The sequence below is a fragment of the Physeter macrocephalus genome, chromosome 11 (genome assembly GCF_002837175.3).
Source record: "Physeter macrocephalus isolate SW-GA chromosome 11, ASM283717v5, whole genome shotgun sequence".
Classification (NCBI taxonomy): Eukaryota; Metazoa; Chordata; class Mammalia; order Artiodactyla; family Physeteridae; genus Physeter; species Physeter macrocephalus.
Window position 1 is genome coordinate 88943419 of NC_041224.1, and position 16709 is coordinate 88960127.

General features: G+C 39.2%; 1 protein-coding gene across 1 annotated transcript in view; it reads left to right on the forward strand.

The window, feature by feature from the left end:
- The window catches only part of ATP8B4 (ATPase phospholipid transporting 8B4 (putative)), a 257286-nt gene that overhangs the window by 116613 nt on the left and 123964 nt on the right, over positions 1-16709 (forward strand). The window contains exon 7 of the mRNA XM_055088239.1: positions 8142-8214. Coding sequence (XP_054944214.1) covers positions 8142-8214 — 73 coding nt within the window. The remainder of the gene's footprint in view (positions 1-8141; positions 8215-16709) is intronic.

The window sequence follows — 16709 nt, forward strand, 5'->3', positions numbered from 1 at the left end:
GGACCTAGAGTCTGTCATACAGAGTGAAGTAAGTCAGAAAGAGTAAAACAAATACTGTATGCTAACACATATACATGGAATCTAAAAAAAAAAAAAAAGGTTCTGAAGAGCCTTTGGGCAGGAGAGGAATAAAGACACAGACGCAGAGAATGGACTTGAGGACACGGGGAGGGGAAGGGTAAGCTGGGACGAAGTGAGAGAGTGGCATGGACTTATATATACTACCAAATGTAAAATGGATAGCTGGAAACAGCCACATAGCACAGGGAGATCAGCTCGGTGCTTTGTGACCACCTAGAGGGGTGGGATAGGGAGGTTGGGAGGGAGATACAAGAGGGACAGGATATGGGGATATATGTGTATGTATAGCTGATTCACTTTGTTTTAAAGCAGAAACCAACACACCATTGTAAAGCAATTATAGTCCAATAAAGATGTTTAAAAAATGTTCTTCATAGTAGGAATATTCAGGAATAATGATTTTTCCCATTGACATTACTCCTAGGATATTTGGGTAGTCAATGGTTATCTGTAGAATATTTTTAATGGAAAGGTAATACAGTTTTATCTTCCAACTTCTTTAATAATCATTGGAAAAAAGGATGACCCAAAGTTTCACAGATTTTTTTTTCCCCAAAGTTTTAAAATGGAGGTAGGGAGCTTAAAGACTCATGGCAGCTGGTTGTATTGACTTTGTGGAATTGAAATTGGAACTAAAGAAAGGTGAAATAGCCTAGAATTAAAAAGGAATATTCTAATTACAAGAGTATGTTGATAGCAAAATTGGAAAGTGATCTCCCAACTTGTTGAGGGTGCTCTGCTGTTCCACCTACATCCCTGCTCCAGACTGCAGAATGTATTTCTCCAGCTGCTGGGTGTGCTACCTACATACAGCCCTCAGCTGTCAGCTCTCTCTGGGAATTGCCCTTGACTGAGGAGAGCTGTTTTTCTTAAGGTCACACCTCATTGCTGGGGTCAGACCGCATCTCATGACTGAACAAAGCCAAGGTATAAAGGCCTGGTCCCCTTGATCCAACTCTGAAGGCCCGTTCCAGCTCCAGAGCTTCCCTGGGGTTGACCGAGCCTTTACTGTGACTGAATCAACAGCCTAACTCCTCCCTCTACCCAGCTGTTTCCTTCACTCCCCACAGGTGTTATTCCCAAGAGAACTTGCCAATAAACTTCTTCCACACAGATCTCCCTCTGACTCTGCTGCCCAGGAATGTGACCCAGGCCTAAATTACTCTGTTTTCTCCATGGTCAATGTAAGGTATTCCCTCAGCATTAGTATGTGAGAGCAGATGTAATAGTCTTCCTTTAAAATAATTTTCTTCTGATTTCCTTGGGGTTTCTTCATCTATTAGCCATATATTAATGGAATTCTACTAAGAATTTACAGAGAAGACAGAAAGGATCTAGGGAGAGTCATTCAGGAGAAGTGTTTCAGTTTATGGAAATGATTAAAGAGTATAGATTTTTTGCACAACTGTCAGTGGGCTTATTTATTGTTCAGGTAAAACTTAGTAAGTGAATTGATCATTCTGTTTTCAAAATAGTAAGGCCAAATTGTGTGTGTATTTCTGCACCCAAATAATGCACAAAAGGCTCTACAAGGATTTGTATAAATTAGGCAGGGCCTCTCTGATATTGATTACTTTTTCTCAGAAAATTGTTAAATGAAATTATCCATGCTGTAGGACTATAACTTTTATCATTTCTCCTTCTACTCACCCTTTCCCCCTACAAAATGGGTGTGAGACCTAACCCTCCCTGTGTGGTTCTACCTCAGCATGAGCATGGTGCTAATAAGAAGGGAGGAAAGGAGGAAAAGATCTGCATTCTTCAAAATAAATAGATTCCAAAGATGTGAGTATTATGCTTATTCTCAGTGTCATGAGATCCTGTTCACCAGTCTGTTGTTAGAGGATTAGGGCCAAACTGTATCTCTTACTGTAGTGTGGCTCTGACAGCAGTGGAATTGAGAAGAACCAGGAACTGCTGCTGTCCACTGGACACTTTTGTCAGGGGAACATGATGGCCAGCTGTCTTTGGATCGGCTGGATTGAAACACTGGGAGTCTGCACTATTGCTGTGCTTGAATCTCTTCAGCTCCTTAGGGGCCATTCTCTTTCTAAATAGGCAATACATAATTATCATGGAAAATGAAGTTAAAAAAAGAACAATAAGTATAGATTTATTAAAAGCATGGCTTTGTAGTCAGGCAGATTCAGGTTGTAGTTCTGATTCTGCCACTCACATGTGAACTTGGAGGAGTTTACTTTTCTTCTATTTTTACTCCCCAATTGTCCTTTAAAATACCAATATTTGTAATGCCAAAAATTCAAACAGTCCAGAAAAGTATACAATGAAATGGAGTCTCCCTTACATCCCGATTCTCCTTTTCATTTCCTTTCTCTAATGGCTACCACTGAAGAGTTTCTTGTGTGTCTTTCAAGAAATTTTCTATGCATGTAATAACAGACATATGTGTAGGTTTATCCTTGCTTCAAAACACAGTTAGAATCTTACAACACATGTGCAGTGTTGTGCATGTGCTTGTTTTCAACCTAATAATGTAACTTGGAGGTTATTTCACATCAGCACATATAGACCTATCATATTCTTGTTAGTGGCTGCATTGTATTCCATTGAGTAGATGAGCCATGATTGGATAGGTGTACCCTGGTATGTCTATATAATTCTTAGTGATGGGCAGTGATGGTTTCTCAGACTGCTATTACAAATAATACTATAATAAACACCCTTGTATATCCATCTTTGAGCACCTGTATGATCAGTTTTTTAAAGTGGAATGTGAAAGTATGTGGACATTTGAATTTTTGACAGATGTTGCAAAATAGGGCAAATGTCTCAATTTCTTTGAACTTCAGTTTTCTATTCTGATTAAAGTTGCTAAAATGGGGGTAGAAACAGTACCCATCTCATAGGGCTGCTGTGAGGATTAAATGAGATAAGCTACTATTCAGTGTTGCCAGACGTAGTTAAAATATAGGACATCCAGTTAAATTTGAAATGCAGATAATGACCATATTTTAGTATAACTGTATCCCAAATATTGCATGGAACACACTTAAACTAAAAAAGTATTGGTTGTTTACCTGTAATTCATATTTAATTGGGTGTCATTTATTTTTATTTGGCAACCCTATACATTAAGGGATCAGCACACTCCCTGGAATACACTAAGCACTAAATAAATTGTTCATTGCTATAATTCTTATTAGACATTCAGGGAAATGCTATCATTCAACAACTTTTTTTAGAAATAATGATTCTATATTCATTAATTTACTTTTCATTCATTCAACAAATACTGAATGCCTACTCTAAACTAGGCATTATTCTAGGTCCTGAAGATACAGTGGTGAATAAAACAAAGTCTGTATGAGCAGTTGGATACTTTTGTATGTTATAGATCTGACATGGGCTTGAGATTAAGGAAGAAAGCAAGCTCAGTGTATGTGGATTGTTTGGTGAATTAGGTGAGGTCAATTATACTGACATTTATTATCTTCTTTCTCTAGTATGCCAACATAACTTCTGTAGCTTTTGAGGAAATCTTTTCAGGAATCTGTGATGCTAATGCGCAATCAGGAGAATTAGTTTGTGGAAAGGATGACAGAAGCCTTGAGGAGACCCATGAAGATCTCTTTCTTCTGCCCCTTAAGCTTCAGCAATGCGCTTGGTATCTTGCTCGCGGTAAATACTTGATTTCTAGCCTCTGGAGCCAGTGGTTCAGTGCCATGGAGAATGGTAGGTGCTCTCCCACTCTCATTTTCTCAAGGAGGTCCTCAGCAAATTCTAGCAGCTCCTAGTATGCTATGCCTTATCAGGAAGAAGCAGGTTCAGACAAATTTATCAACAATTATTAGATACAGTTGCTATCTCTCACCACTTTTTCTCAGAACTCAGATTCTCTGATGTTCTGAGAGTAGATATATAGTTAGTGGGTATGTTTTTAAAAATTCTTTCCTCAAAATAATTCTAGTCACTATTCTGTGACGATTAACCCCATATGTTTTATGGTACCTTTGGAATTTAAATTTTATGAGTCCTTTTCTTGAATTTTGGCTTATTATGTAGTGATTGGCTTGTCAGCTTATAAGGTAAAAGCTAACTTATTACCCCAACTATTTTTGAAAAATCTGGTTCAAAGAAGCATTAGCTAGATTATGTCCATTTCAAAACCTGAAGCAATTATGTGGTGATACTGATAATTGAAGCATATTTAAAAATCTTGGAGTTTCTTGATTCAGTGCAATTACATGATTTAACTTGCTTTCAGAATATTTATATACTACAAATCCTCTACTAGAGTGGGAGGGCTTTTCTTGACAACGGTAAAAGCAAAGTTTGAAGGTGCCGAGTCTATAGAGCCAAGTGTCATTTTCATGTCCCACAAGGCCACCGTGTTCCCTGCACAGAGCTATGACGCACGCTTGCTTCAAACATGAGTCTTGGGAACAGCTGCACCACACATGGAGGGCCAGGGAGTGTGTGTTTTCGTAGTTTCAGGATGATGGCAAAATGAAATTACTGTACAAGCTAAAATCTTAGAAGTCTAGAAATATTTTGAAGATGAGCCTTAAAGGAAATTTTCCTATCTGTCCCTCCAGTCTTCTGATACACCTTTGATGTTATGAAGTCAGTGGTGGTGGTAGTGTGTAGGAAAAGAAAAATGGTGGGATTTAAAATATATTCGATTTAAATTCCTTTGCAGATCTTTATCAGTTTATACTTGTTAGTAAGTTTGGGTACTTTTGTAGCTATGATCCTTAGTGCTAACTGAAGTGTATCTCTGAGGTCCTAGTTAAATGCAGTTACAATTACCTGGTAAGAAAGAATAGGAAATAACATTAAAAAAACTCCTCTGATTGTGTTATACATATTGATTATTCTACAGATACATATTCAAATAAGAGGCTTAACCGAGACATCACACACAACATATGGTTTACTGATGTCTCCAGGCCCTTTTTCTTCAAAACCCTAATTACATCTGTAGAGTGTTACTTTCTCCTCTCCCAAATAATCTGTTTTGTACTTCTTCCTCTTCCTCTTTGTTCAGTTTCTGGTAGCCTCTTCAAGTCATAACTTTCTGTCACAATCTTCTTTGTAAGAGTTATGCTCTCTTCTTGGTAGGATGCTGTGTACAAGTCTGATAAATGTGTTTGTGGGTTGGTTGTGTAGGTTATTGATGAAATAGTTGGATAGCGCTAGGGTTAGGGTCAACATCCAGGGAATACCACTTGCTGTTTTTTGTCATATTGGTCATTAGTTTTGGATAATATTTCCTTTGAGGAAATTTCTTCCATGTTTGTGTACCTTCGCAACAATATTTTGCTTCAAGTTCTGAAAAATTTTGTCACAAACAACTTTGTTGCCTTGTGAACTTCTCTATGGCTCATAGCCCACAGAGGTGATATTGTGTCCTGTGGAATTTGTACATGTACATACCAGAAGGTATGTAGATTTTTAAGATTTCAAATACTGTTAGTCATAGACTTTGGAAGTAAAGTGTTTGGAGTGCTCATTTTTAGGGAAGGAATTTCCATTGGAATAGGTGGAAAGGGTTAGGTGACCAAGGATAAGAGTAGGTGTTGGAAGATATCTGGAGTTACAAAAGGGCCTTTGGGGAAGAGGAGCTCCTAGGTATATGTTCTGGTCAGAGGGCAGACAGGTGGCAAGAGAGAAAGAGAGAAAAAGGAGTAGAGTGAGATAAAGTAAGGGAGACTGGGCTCATACATGGTATTACAGATATTTTCTGCTTTCTTGGCCTGTTGGATGACATTAGCAGACTAATGGTTAGATCTTAATGGGGGTTGGTCAGATCATTTATTCTGAGTGTTTTTCTATTTTTGGAAATATTTAATAGGTTAGAAAGTAGAGGGTAAAATGCAGATAGGGGTGCATGTGGGTAGGAGGAGAATGGGCATGAAAATCTGGCATGAGGGAAGGGATTTTTCTCTGCTTTATCACTTCTCTGTATTGTCCCAGTAGGAATCCATATTGACCATATTAGATTCTTCCTTATCAAGGATTCTGTGCATGCCCTGGGATTTTGCAAATTTTTTTCTTAAAGAGATTTTATTCCAGTATTTTTCCAAGTGTAGCAGTTAATTCAAGTAATTTCCATGGATATCACCAGACTTTTAAAGACATATTTCCAATTGCTTTGGTTTTATGGTGGGAAATATTATGACACTAGACAAGTTAGAATTTATTACCCCAAATAGTGGCTATTGTTACTTACCTGTGAAAACTTAACTCTCAAGTGTGCATTTTAAAATGTATAAGAGATCCTGTAGAGTTTCCTTTTAACTTGGGTTGATTTTTCCATTTTGGTGGAAGAGGTAGCACGTCATCCTCTGTAGAGCTTATAGTATACAGGTAGGAGGAATAGAAGTTTGCAAATGAGACTTAGTATCATCTCAGCTTCTTCTTCTTCTTTTTTTTTTTTTTTTTTTGTGGTACGCGGGCCTGTCACTGCTGTGGTCTCTCCTGTTGCGGAGCACAGGCTCCGGATGCACAGGCTCAGTGACCATGGCTCACAGGCCCAGCTGCTCTGTGGCATGTGGGATCTTCCCAGACCGGGGCACGAACCCGTGTCCCCTGCATCGGCAGGCGGACTCTCAACCACTGCGCCACCAGGGAAGCCCTCAGCTTCTTCTTGAAGCAGATGCACTTTCATTTTATCTAAGATACTGTCCCCTGAGAAATGTCACTAATGCTCCAAAGGAGATAGCCCAGGAGAAATAGACCAGCACATAATCTATCCATACCTGTAAAAATAAATAAAATGAGATTTAAAGACTTCCTAGGGTCTTTCATTGTCATTGAACTAGATAAAGTGCAGAAAAGTATGGCATTGGAAAAATGATTGAATTCTGGCTAGAGATGAAAATGCTGCAATTGAAAACTTTCCAGAACAACATGTACTTGGATCCATATTAAAGAGAAATTCTTTGAGTGTTTAAGCCAAATGACCCAGCGGGGTTGATAGTGTGAGGCATATTTCACAGTTGTATAAATATTTAAAACTGTTTTCCAGCTTATAAAAGAAGTAAATTAGGTTGTTTTTTAAAAACTGCACAATGAAATTAACCTGCCCACCTTAACTTGTTGGGGAACCTGGCCTACTCGTCCCAGCCTCCTCTCCTAGAAGGGAATCGCTGAGAAAGAAGTGTGATGAAGGTCTCCAACTTGGAAGACAAAGCTGGTTTACATTTCAGAGAACTTCAGAAGGGATGATGAGCATCACGGATACTGCCACAGGTGGTCTGTTTCCAGATGGCCTGTCTGCCTAACTGTCGCGAGGGGCCTGACCAGCTAGACACAATAGCTTTTTGTCATAAACCCCTTTGAACTTGGTGAAGGGTAGACCTGAGACTCCATTATATACATGAGCCTCGAAGAAAACGGTGCAGCATCTTGACTGTGTTCTCAATTCTGAGCTGTTGGTCCTAGCCGTGAGAATGCTACCAAGCCTGCCCTTTGGCCAGAGTGCTGTGGATGATTTGTAGGTGGTCTTTCTTGTTCAGTTTTCTAAGGCTTCTTTTGTCACCCATTGCTGTTCTTGTCCTTTCCAGAATTTTTATTCTTTTCCTCTCACTTGCATTTTAGCTACTGCCCCCTTGCTTCTGTCTCCTTCCCTTCTTGCCTCCAGTTAAACAGACTTCTGAGACAACAGCAGTGATGTTTCTATATTTATTAATATAGAGGTTGAAAACAATGTTAATGACTGAATTTATTTCTTTCCTTCCCCCTGAGGTTTTTTTTTTAATATTCTGCCCGAGGATATGCAAGTAGAGTTAATAGCTGCTGTATAAAGCTGGTACCATGGGGTGGTAGAAAGAGCACACAGCTAAGAGTTAGGCATTTTGAGTCTAGCCCCAGGGATAACTAACTCACTGGGTGTCTTTGGGCAAATCACTTGACTTCTCTGGGCCTTAGTTCCCACATCACTCAGGTAAAAGACTTTGTTATGCAAGGTTCTTTGAATTTAGTATTCTAGAAAAAAAGTCTTATCTGCTTCTTCTGTCATATGATGCTCCATTGTGAATACATTCTCTTGATTCTTCTCTGTTCCCCCAAAAAATTAATTTTGTTTTTGTTCTTAGACTGCAGAATGAAAAATGGATGAATGTCAAAGTGGGAGACATCATTAAATTAGAAAATAACCAATTTGTTGCTGTGAGTATTTAGTATTGTTTAAAAACTTTATCTCAGGTTAAAATAGCATATGTACTAAAATATTTATATTTGCAAATTTAGTAAATCTGCACTAATTTAGCGTAATTAAGGAGGGAATACCAGGATGTATTATTAAAAACTCTCAATTATAAAATATTTGAAAGACATATTGATTAATTACTTTCAATAACCTGATAACTCAGATAAGGCTGAGTGATTATCACCTTGTTATTTCATTTGGGAAATTAATAGATAAAAAATATTTAAAATCAGGCTGTCAATTGTTTGATGTAAATAAGAGCTTTTAAAATGCTCCAGAGTACTTTAGTTTGTTCTCACATAGTTTGTTCTCACATAGTTTGAATATTATCCCCCCAATAACGGAATTAATACTGTTAACGTGCAGTATCGTAGAAGAAAAGATTAGCTATAGAAAGAGAAAATGGATGTTCTTTCCTGAATAATCACGATCAGAAAATGTTGATTGAATGTTCTTAATAAATGCTATTTATGAGGTTTTACTTTGTATATCAAATACACTATAATTTATATTCTCAAGCTGCCTGTGTTACAGTTTCCTTAATAAAATTCAAGGGGTCAGTTAAAACTAAAATATATGTGACTAACTAAAGCTCGTATTAAATGCAAGGCTATAAAAGCTATCCAGATCAGAGATTAAAAATTATAACTATTGTGGTCTTTATGTCAAATATATATTAGATTACTCATGAAAATTTTTGTGTTAATGCCATTTTATTTATCAAGCTGTGTTCTTCATTAAATTTGAGACATTTTCCCACAGCATAGAACAAATGGCCCCGAGATCTATTTACAAGAACAACTCAGTTAAGACTCTTAAACATTCACTTTCAGAAACAGTCTTCTTTCATTAATGTATCATCTGTGTATACTGAGTCTCTGGAACAACCCATGCTAAGGTGACTAGTCAGTGGATAGGCCATTCAAAAAGAGTGCACACTTTAAATAGAGAAGTGCTATTTCTCTGACAACCTTAAGTCTCTGGAAAATAGCTGAGAGCCAAAAATAAGCGAAAAGGTGTTGGTGCAGCCAAAATGGAGGTCTCAGAGCCCACCGATGTAACCTGGGTTCCTTAGACCTAGGGCAGTCTGCCAGGTTTTCAAAACCTATTTACTTTTTTTGGACACAATTTAAAGTAGCATGTCCAGCTTATTTTCCAGCTCATTAAATACTAGGAGCAGTACACTGAGGGTAGCATCTGTTAGAAGAACATACCCTGTGGGAAATATTGAGGCTTAGTGTAAAATACAGTGTAAGGATACTGGGTGGGGAATTGGATGAGAACTGAGTCTGCTCCATTCCTTCAGTGACAGCACTTTATCTTCTCTGCCTTTCGTTTGTTTCTTCACATGTCAAATCAAGGTGAAAGAGCGCTGTATGATCTCAGAGATCCCTTCCAGCCCGTAGTTGCTGTGATTCTCTGAGCTGAGACTAGACTACAAGATTCTTACAAGCAAAGAGCACTTTGATTTGCCTGATCAGTAACATCTAGTGCCATGTAGGATCATAGGGGGCAGTCAGTAAATGTTGGCTGATTGAATTAATGTCAATCTTTTCTAAGAAAGAAGACAGAAAAAAAAAAGTGGATATAAATTTCCAAAATTCAGGATGTTCTGGATCCATGAGGTACTAATATGCCCTAATTAAGAAAAGATCACATATATTCAGGGTTCTTTGCTTAAGAAGAAAGGGCTCCATATAACTAATTTTGTTTCTACTTTCAATTAAGATAATTACAATGAAAAAGTTTTGGTGCTTCTTAGTGGATAATCTTAACTATTGTTTTAATGGGCATATATAGAATTCTAGGATGTGTGCATTCAAAAATATTTTTTTGGAAATTACTTTATGCCAGGCATGGTGCTAGATATAGTGGAATTAGGAAAAATTAAAGTATCCCAAACACTTAACTATTATTTTATTTGGAATTGAATATTTCAGGGGAAATGCTAGGTAATTTCTGCTTAAGGTATTCAGTAAAAATAATGTGTTTTAAGAGCCCTATGGATATACTCTAACAGGGGTAAATATTGGACTGAACTCACTTATCCACTGATACTATACTATGTTCATTTATCAGATTCTTTGAGGTGAATCCCATAAAGGCAGGCGTCAAATTTGTGTCTCAAATCTCTTAACTCCAAGGACCTCATGGACAGCATGTCTGTGCTCCAACTTGCCCTCTAGCCTTAATATTCTAATTTGCACTTCCCTTGGTCTTTGTTTTTAATTTGGTTGTATTTTCTGTGTTATAGAAAATAACACATGCTCGCTTGTTATTGCAAACCTTTCTGTGGAATGAAGCATGGAAGTCAAGTGTAAGTGCAAGCATCACATGGAAGGAAACCAGTTCCATGCACACATCATTATCTTTGATTTAAAATGAATCCCACATTTAGATGAGTTTCCATGAAGTCAGTGATTCACATGTCCCAGCACTGTCCAATAGAAACTTCTGCAGTGAAGAAAATGTTCTGTATTTGTGCGTCCAAATATAGAACAGCCAGTAGCACCTTGTGGATACTGAGCACTGGAAATGTGGCTAGAACAACTGAATGTTAAATTCTATTTAATTTTAATTAATTTAGATTTAAATGGCCACGTATGACTTGTGGCTACCTTACTGGACAGTGCAGATGTAGCCTTTTTATTGTGGCTACAAGATGGGGTAGAAATGCTTACTCCCTAATCTTTCCTAGGTTCGTCCTTCCTGTTTTCACTTGGAGGGGCAGCCCCAAAATAACACTGAGCGTCTTGCACCCCCTTGCTTGCTCCCCTCTCCCAGGAGTGACTTCTCCGATTGTTGAGTGTTGGGGCAGGGAGTGGTGTGCATGACCTGGCAACTCCTTCCTTCTCTTTCTTTTTGGGCTCTGTCTGTGTACAGAGAGTACATTCTGCCCTGCTCGTTCGAAGTACCAATTTTACAGGAGTAAAGCCCCATGGTGGGGGTAGCGGGAGGGTCCAGGTAGTTTTGAGCTTCCAGAGAGCTTCAACTATGACTAGATGAGTCTAACAGGGGTGAAGTGTTAGCAAGCCCACTGGGCCCACAGACCTAAAGCCTGGTCTCCAATAGCTTGATCAGTGACCCATTGATCTCTGTCTGACTCATGCAGTTATAGCTTTGTTGGTTTAATCTTTGGATAAGTGAGGAAGGGATTCCTTCAAACGCCAAAACACCACAGTGCCTCTTGATTAGGTCACTTTGTTCAAAGTTTATCCATGTGTGGCTACGTGGCACCTATGAAACTGTTTTCGAGGACAAATAAATGTTTCTGTGGGTGAACTGCTGTAATCACTTAGAAGTGCTGATATAACTTCCTATTCCCTGGCATCAGTTGGCAGGGGCCGTCAGAGAGCTTACATTTGGGGAGCAACAATCACAGGTCTCTAAAAGAGACTCCCTTCAGAGTTACTGCACAGAGGTACATCTTGGGAAACCAGATTATGAAGATCATGATAATAATAGCTCACCTTTATTGACTATGTGCCACATGACAGACAATATTGCAAGCTACATTATCCCAATGACGGCAGGTTATGTACTATTATTGTTCCCATTTTACAGATGAGAAAATGGAGGCACAGTGCCATCAGATAGCTTGTCAATAGGAGAGCCAGGAGTTTTAACCCCTCCCTTTACCATACGCTGCTCCTGCCTCCATTGGAAAAGTTGGTCCTGATTACCTTGTGACTGGGCTTCCAGAGTCAGGGCCTCTAGGCTTGGATGATGGAGGTGAAGTGGCCAGAGAATGTTGCACCCAATTCTGATGCATAACCTCTAGCTGTCCAAACTTAGAACTTCTAACTGGATTTATGTCACCACATCAGTACATTTTAAGGAAGGAAAGGAGCTTGCCTGAGATGACCAGTTAGCTGGCATGTTCAGAAGTTACTCACCTTTGTTTTCCCAATAAGGAAAACTGCCCCTTACCTTTTTTAAAAAAAACTCTAAAACACGTTTGAGCTGAATTTCCAGAGCTCCTATTTTTACTTCGGGACCAAGAAAAAAAAAAAAACCGTAGAGCATAATTCAGTTATTACAATGAGATTGACTTGCATTAGAAGAATTAAGTAAACTGTGTGAGAAAAACACACTGCAGAGTTCTTGATACTGCCAGAGCCTGGACCCTGGGAGCCAGGCCTACCTTCCTCCTTTACTTGACAGCAGTGCTCTTGTCTTGTTTGGCTTTGCTCATCTGGTGGTAGAAATAAACCTCTTACGGGACATGAGCATATTTGAACATCACAAGAACTTAATTGTTTAGCTTATTTGAAAAACAGTCCACCCTCCATCCCCTCCACAAAAAGGCCTTAATGTTTTAGGTGTTTACAACAGTAAATTTTTGCTTTAAAACAGACATTCTTCTGTTACAGAACTGAAAATTTCACCTTAAGAAATGAAAGGGCTAGTTTAACCTAAACTCTAGTGCTGACCATGCACAGGCTTTGGCTTTCTCTTGACCCATCATCAGGGCATTTTCTCCAGTCTTTTTCAGCACTGTTTTTGGACATCCCTCCGGGGAGGCCATTTTGTGGTTGAATTGCCTTTTTAAGTTATTTTAAGTTTTATAGCTTCAAATCAGTTACTTGTTTTACTCTAATTGCTGAAATAAATCTTCCTTTTTAAAAAATATGTGAGGGCTTCCCTTGTGGCGCAGTGGTTGCGCGTCCGCCTGCCGATGCAGGGGAACCGGGTTCGCGCCCCGGTCTGGGAGGATCCCACGTGCCGCGGAGCGGCTGGGCCCGTGAGCCATGGCCAATGCGCCTGCGCGTCCGGAGCCTGTGCTCCGCAACGGGAGAGGCCGCAACAGAGGGAGGCCCGCATACCACAAAAAAAAAAAAAAAATATGTGAGACATTCAACATGCATTTGTTGGATCTGAAATTTAAATTTTAAATGAAACCATTAACTATAATCTTACCCATTTTCATTTTTTATGACTTCATTCTTACTTTTGTCCACATCAACATATTTTTCCATAAGTATACTCATACTGCATGAGCCATTTTGTATTCTTATTTTTGCACTGTAAAACAATAAAAGGAAAGATAATTTTGTAGATGATAAAGAAAATAAAGAAGAATTCCACATTTGAGAATGGCTTAAAAAAAATGAAGGGAGATCCAAATATGGTGTTCCAATTAATTCTACAAATTTATCTTTCCATCACGTCGTGAATCAAATCCCAATATTCTTTTACCATTGTAGTTTTGATTTTTGAACACCAACAAAGTGAAATGCTCTCTGTTTTTCATAGTTGTATTCCAGTGATTTTGTAGCCAACCAGTGGAAAGAGCATACATTTTGGGATCAGAGTTCGGAGTTCTAGCTTTGCCCTTTAACCTCCATGTGGCCATGAGTATGGCCTTACATTGCTTGGAGTCTTGGGATCCTCTACTAGATGTGATGAAACTTTCACCATGACTTTGTAAAGGCTATGGGCATTACATGGGTTAATTTAGCTCATCTAGTGCTTGTGAGGCCAGAAGTTACCTTCCCAGGTTTCTTATACACACAGTGGGAACAATATTATCCCCTAATGGGGTTGTTGAGAGAATAAAGTGACGCAATTATGTGAGAGTGTTTTGTAAACCCTTAAAGAATTCTACAGCTTTCAGGTGTTATAATCACTTTAGGTTTTGCTTCATTTGTTCTCTAATTCAACAAACATTAATCGTGCCTAGTAAATCTAGGAGTCCAGTGTCATTGGCGCCTAGAACTCAAAGATGTTCAAGGTTTTCAAGGTTCCTCTGGCTGGTATATTTGTTTTAGGTTTCCGTGAAGCCCCTACTTGGGCTTTTTGTTACCTGTGGAAGGTGAGAGAAGGAACATTGTGTTGAAAAACATTCCTTAATTCTTGGGAGACATAGCTGAGCCTTTCCTGGAAGGGCGTGGGGAAAAGGCACCAATAATTGACAGCAGAAAGTACGAATGGGGGTCTAAGGAAGACGGGTATGGTTGGAATTAACTGCTGCCTGGTTCCCCCGTGAGTTCCAATAATCACACCTTCCCTTTCCCGTGCTGCATTCCTGCTAACGCCTCTGCCTGCGGAGACCTGCCCTCCATTCCATCCAGAATATTCCATTAGGCCCTTCCTCAACTACCAACCCGACGTACTCCCTTTCTCATTTGCATTCCTCCCACAGCACTTTGTTAATAAGTCACTTAGAACCCTTTTCATATTCTGGCTTTACTAAACTTCAAAATCCTTGAAGGTAAGAAGTTTTTATTTAATTTAGTACCCCTGGCAGTAAATGCCTTAGATTGCCTAGATTCACCTCCTGGTGCCCTACTTACTATGTGGTGCAAACAAGTTACTGAACCTCTCTGAGTCTCACTTTGCTTATTTGTAAAGTGGAGATAACAAGACCTACATTTAGGATTTCTTTAAGTTAAATAAAATATTGCATGTAAGGCGATTGGCATGGTGCCAGACTCATAGCAATTCCTCACCAAATTTTGGCTACTGGTATTATAAACACCTACAGCTCAAACACCAGTTTCTGGATCGACTAGGAATTGGGTCCCTGAGAGCTACTAAAGGGGTCAGTTTAAGGAGGACTGACCTGAGGCTCACAGAGTCATGGGGTTTGTTGGGCCCTAAGACCACCCATGTGTTGCTCTACTCCCTTCCCAGAACCTCTGACCAAAGGGCAACCCAGGACTAACAGGGCTGTTACTACAGCTCTCTTGCCCTTCCTTTCCAGAATGACTACTGAGTGCACGTGGAAATAGGACGGCATGATGATGAGTGAGCTGGTCACTTATTCCACTGGATGCCCCAATGGTCCTGCCCCTTCACACTTCCTCCTCAACTAATGAATTTTAAAAACTTGAAGGGAGAAGTTAGCAAAAGGAAAGACCAAGGCTCAGCAGTGGGGCAGGGAGAACAGAGGAAGAATGAGGGGAGGCAGGACAGAGATTAGGGAGTGGGAAAACAGGAGGAAGGTTCAGAGGACTTAGAGAAAGGTGACAATGGAGGTGACAGGAGGAGGCGGGGAAGGTAGAAGACAGGAAGGTAGAAGTCCCAGGTTCCCAGGGGGTAGAGAGAACAGGAAGAGTTAGCCCAGAACCCGTGGGGTTTACAGTTCTCAGTTTATGCCTCTAGGAAGTTGAGTCACTGCTTAGGAAAGAATCTGGTCAGAAGGTGGCAGTGGTGACTCAGTCACATGTTCTGAGCCAACTGTGGCCAACAATTCCTCCCTTTGTTTATCAAAAATGTCTTGAGGCAGCTGAGCTCAAAATTAAACTGTAACAAGAAAAAAGTAACGGTTCTTACTAGGCAGAGTTTTGAAGAAAAGCAACTCTAGGTACAAACGGGCATCTTTCCCTAAACTTCACAACTATTTCAATCACAGATGATAGAATTAGGGAATTCTGGATTTTTCTTGAAATGATCCTGTTAAACTTGGGGAGGAGAACCATAGGCCAAAGAGCATGAAGCTCTACTGCTATTGTGCCTTGTGCCTTTATTCATTGAAATTTAAATGTGAGAAATAAAATCAAGGTAAATTTTCATAACATTTTTTTCACTTTAAACTCAAGATGGGTAATTTTTGGCTCAAGAGTGGCATACACTCTTCACATGTTCTCTTCAGAGCGGGTTTGCTCAGGTCACATTGTGAGAAGTCAGAAAATAAATAACTTCTGCCTTCACAGGCGTCTCTGACTTTTTCATCCAGAGTTGAGGCGGAGCCTTGTTAGTGCAAACCCATTTATTCGGTTAGGGCTTGTCACTGAGTTGTTTTTTAGTTGTGTTTTATTACAACTTAGACAAAACTATACCCCCTCCCCCCACCACATGCATCTACACCACGCCTATTTTTGAGTTGAAAATTTAAAAGCTTGAGACAATGAAATGAGTGGATTGATTCTAAATTTAACCTCCAAGGTTTGAGAATGGGACATTTCAAATATTTAAAAAACAAAGGTAAGAAACGTTTACAGTTTTGGAATGCCAGTTGTACATTTAGACAGAGCTAAAAAATTGTTAGGCTAATATGTCAAAATAAATTGCTAGAATTTTAGTCAATTCTTTTTAGATATATAAAACCTTCAGAATTTCATAAACACCCTCTTTTAAAAATCAATTTTGAAATTTCAAATAAACAGTTTCCCAATGTAGAAAGCTACCAGAATTCTAAAACTGAATTGTGACGGGTCATTTCCAAAACACAAATGGATGGCCGAATAGAATAATTTATCTCTGTGGAAGACCAGCTTCCCACCTCTGAATGTTTTCTGTTTACCATGTTTTCTATTCTATCCTGCCCTCTTGCTTAGCCCCTGCTTTTCTTCTCTTTCCCTTTTCTTACATGCCACCATCTTTTTCTTTTCTCTTGATTATGTTTTAATCTTGTTTTTCCTTTAATCCTTTTCTCTTTTAAAAATTTCCTTGCCTCTCTTATTTTTTCTACTGTTTTCAGTTTCCTCCATCCTACTTTACTTTTGTCTTT